We start from the raw sequence: 4,370 nt of genomic DNA, 5'->3' as shown, positions 1-4,370 counted from the left end.
GTAATGTTTATATCCGTGTCTACCGCCTGTTTAGATACAAAAACATGATCACATTTGTCAATCGCGCCATTTTATTGTGAAAAACTGGTTATATTTTGAAAAGAAACCGGATTTTCTCATGTATCTTGATGCAACTTCCGTCCAGAATTGACGCGGAACGCTCGGGTGCGAAGCGCCCAGCTCCAGCAAGATCATCAAACTTTGAAGTAACGCGCCGCGATTTACACGAAGTAACTATAACGGCGTTACAGCGAGGATGAAAGTAATTAGTTAGATTACTAAATTACTTGATTTATAACGCCGTTAGTAACGCCGTTATACTTAAACGGCGTTAGTCCCAACACTGCTCATAGTAATGTTAAAAAGTTAAGTTTTTAAAGTCTTAAAAGTTTTAGTGTGTTCTATAAATGTTTACTCTGTTCGACTGTGGAATGATTCTTGTGCCGAGTAAAAGTCACAGTTTTAAGATAAAAAATTTCCAAATTGCAAGCAAAATGTAAAGCGTTAAGAATAAAGACTCAAAATGTACAAATAAAAATATGTAAAATTTGATTTCATTTTTTCTTTGCATTTACAAACTTATTTTGCTATCGAAAATAATTTTGCAATTACAGACTTTTTTTGCTGTCAAAAATATTTTTGCAAATTGCAAACTTGTTTTTGCCTTAAAATACTTTGCGATTAAAACTTTCAAAATATTAATGCAACTGCAAACTATTTTTTTGTTGCTTTCAAAAATAGTTTTGCAATTGCAAACTTTTTTTTTTGCCTTAAGAATATTTATTTCAATTACAGACTTTTTTTGCTTTCGAAACTTTTTTTGCAAATGCAGACCTTTTTACTTTGGTTTTAAAAATATTTTTAATTAATAGACATTTTTTTACCTTAAAAATATTTTTGCAATTACAGACGTTTTTGCCTTCAATATTTTTTTTTTGCAACTGCAAAATTTTCTAATTTGCTTTCAAAAAAAATATTTTTTAATTACAAACTAATTTTATTGCTGCTTTCAAAAATATTTTTGCAATCAAAAACTTTTTTTTCTTAAAAAATATTTGTGCAATTGCAAACAAAAATGTTTGTTGATTTTAAAAATATTTCTGCAATTGCAAACTTTTGTAGCTCAAATGTTTTAGCGGCGTTGTGCCTCGCATCGCAAAACATTTCAATGGAAAAAACCAAAGATGGGATGAAAGTGAGATGAGACACGACTTATCTAAAACATTCAGGCTGCAATTGCACAAATATTTTTTGAAAGCAAAAAATAGAAAGTTTGTAAATGCAAAAACAGTTTTTGAAAGCAAATGTTAAGTATTTTTTATTTGCAAATTATGAATTTGAATTCTTAATACTTTCATTTGTTTGCAATTTAGAACATTTTGATCTCAAAACTGTGACTTTTAGTTGCAATATGGTGGCACAAAAGTCACTCCATATTCAACCTGCAACCTAAAGTGTGTTTTGGATTTTGGCCACCTGTGTGGTTGAGTTTGACACCCCTGACCTAAAGGATTTATTTTGGTCGTGTGTTTTAAAGTGTTTAGTGGTAATTAGGAGAACCATTTCTAACTGATCTGAACAAATGGTCTTGAATAGCTGAGCCGCGTCATGAGTGTAGTGTTCAACCATTCATCCTCGGCTTTGCAGTCATTGTGTTCCCAAGAAACCCAGATCTTTTTCACCTAAAAGAAACTTGTGAGCAGCCGTCCAAATAAGCGTCTATCGTGTGACTAAATGTAAATTTGAGTGCATTCCATATTGACTGCTAGATGTTTGGAGACTACTGTCTTCTTCTAGTTAAGGGGAACTTCACACAACTTGATGGTTAATTAATGTGTCACCTGATGTCTAATGGAGACATAAAAAACTACATTTTTAACTGATCTTGAATTTTAGATCAAACTCCTGACTAAATAAAACCGATCTGTTTCATAAAGAATTATGTTTTCATGAAGAGCTTAGATTTGACAGCTAACCTTTCAGCCTGCTGACGGCCATGCAGAGCTAAAATAACCAGTTCGCCATCGCTTTGGCAGCTGAGAACGCTGGAGGTCAAGGAAGTAAAATGAACCCTGATGAGTGTGTGTGTGCATGTGTGTTGAACAGACGTTTGTCAATGAATATTAAAGGAACTCCTAACTAAAAAAAATCTGACTAATCTGCTGGATTTTGAAGTAAATATTGGTTTTAGCATCTTGAAAAGGAGGAATTTCTCAGTTCTTTCTTTAGGTTATAGAAGCTGGTCACAAATGCTAGTTCATCAGTCTTTAACATAAAAACACCTTTTTACCTCACATCATACAGGAGATGGCCTCTTCAAGCCTCATCGTTTTGTCCTATTTTGCAAGACCAAGCATTTTTTACACCAAGATCTTCCTGGACTTTCACTTTCATTCACTGAAGGTCTCTGACTGTGAATCAAATCTGCTAAATTTGTGGTTCTCAAATCTGCTAAATCTCCAGAACCACATCAGTTTTTTGATTGTGTTAGAAGATTGCAATGAAGACCACATGTAGATTATGATTTTTAAAGCTCCTGAGGTACCATTGTGTCTGAAGCATGTTCTAATAAATAAAAATAAAATTTGGAAGACAGACACCCAAAATCCTCTGATGACATAGCAGCAACCTGTCTTTTCTGTCACTACTATTGCACTTTTTTTTTCCTGAAGTTGTTTTTTCATCCAAACTTTCAACAGGAATTCTTTGACATGAGTGTAACACAATGAGTTAAGGTTCAAGCACTTTGGTGTGGACACTCTTCAGCTCTTTCAGCTATTAAAATATTCAGCTCTTTTTGTGTTAGTTTTTTTGACTGGGCTATTTTGGGGTTGAGCTAATATTTCAGCTAAATGCTAGATTTTTTTTGGGACAATTTTAGGCATTTTTTCAGTTTTTAGGCTAATTTGGAGATAAGCAAATATTTTAGCTACATGCTAGGTGTTTGGCTAGAGTAGAAGCTGTACCATTTTTAGGGCTAATTTGGCATTTTGATAATATTTCAGCTGCATGCTAGCTGTTTAAGACAATTTTGTTTTTTGCTGAGTTTTTTAGGCTATTTTGGGGTTTAGCTAATATTTCAGCTATGTGCTAGCTTTTTTAGCTTATTTGAATTTTCTCCAGTTTTTTAAGTTAATTTTGGCATTTCGCTAATATTTTAACTAGCTATCAGCTTCAAAGTTTTCAGCTATTAGCTTCAGCCATTAATTTCAGCATCTTCAGCTATCAGCACTAGTATCTTCCGCTTCCACATTCATCTTACAGCATTCACACTAGCATTATCACAGGTAATGCTATATATCCAGTTTTTAAAATGTTATTTTTCTATGAAGATTACAGAAATGAATTATTTAAAATTTGGCTATTTCTGGGTTTCAGGAAAACCAGAAAAGTTTACTCTTAGGTTGTGATGGTTACACATTTTCTTGTTAGCCTAGAAACTGACCCCTCCCCCCATCACAGAAGAAAACATTTACGTGGCCCTCACAAGTGAAGGTTTGGGGACTCCTGCTCTATAAGAAGAGCCCCTCTATAATCTGTTTGAAGAGGAAAACCTTCATGTTGACAATCACAAACACTACCCATGTTTCACACTTTGAGGAGAAGCAGAGCTCCAACTCCAGAAGATTCCGGATCATGCAGGAGCAGCTGATGGTTGGTGTGTCTGCAGCCTCACCTGGTAAATGACCACTCGGAACTTGTTCTTGGCGAGCAGGTCTCCCTGGGTGGCTTCCACCTTCTTCACCCTGACGTTCTGGTTCTCCACTCGCACCCTCACGTCCTTGATGTGGCGGCTGACCTTTCGGGTCTTCTCCAGCAGCCTGTCGACGGTGGAGCTGGTGTTGGCGTGGTCGTTGGTGAGCTTGATGATGTCGGTCTGGATGGTCTTCACCGTGTTCTCCAGCTCCAGCTGACGCTCCTCCATGCGCTGCTGCGTGGTCTGGACGCTGTCCATGAGGCCTGCCACGCGCTCCAACAGCGCCATGATGCTGCCCGCATCGTCCCCCCCACCTGCTGGCAAACCAGGCTTGTCTGCCATGCTGGTCTCTGGAGTTAAATTAGCTGTCTGTGGGGTCGGCGGTTTAAATCCGGTGATCCAGATGAGACGAGATAAGGAGGTTAGTCAAATCCAGCTCAATAGTTAGATAGTACGTCTCATTCAAGACGTTCAAGAGATCTAACGATAGTGGACTGGAGGTCTGGATCAGCCCCCCTAAAACTGGAAACTGACCCTGAAAGAGCTTGGAGGGGTTGATAGCCTCCACCCTGCAGGGTGAGGGGGGTGGAGATGGTGAGGAGAGGGAGGGATGGGGTCAAGTAACCGGACTGCTAAAGCAGAAATGTCCAAGTCAGGATCTCCTTCCAAGTTG

At 37.6% G+C, this 4,370-nt stretch overlaps 1 protein-coding gene across 1 annotated transcript in view; it reads right to left on the bottom strand.

Moving 5' to 3' along the window:
- The window catches only part of cavin4b (caveolae associated protein 4b), a 10,597-nt gene extending 6,227 nt beyond the window's left edge, over positions 1 to 4,370 (bottom strand). Inside the window, exon 1 of the mRNA XM_024280182.2 lies at positions 3,677 to 4,370. Within this exon, the coding sequence (XP_024135950.1) occupies positions 3,677 to 4,039 (363 nt within the window). The 5' untranslated portion in view covers positions 4,040 to 4,370. The remainder of the gene's footprint in view (positions 1 to 3,676) is intronic.

Source organism: Oryzias melastigma, linkage group LG20 (genome assembly GCF_002922805.2).
Source record: "Oryzias melastigma strain HK-1 linkage group LG20, ASM292280v2, whole genome shotgun sequence".
Taxonomy (NCBI): Eukaryota; Metazoa; Chordata; class Actinopteri; order Beloniformes; family Adrianichthyidae; genus Oryzias; species Oryzias melastigma.
The sequence above is the reverse complement of the archived record's forward strand: the minus strand, read 5'-3'. Positions and strand labels throughout refer to the sequence as shown.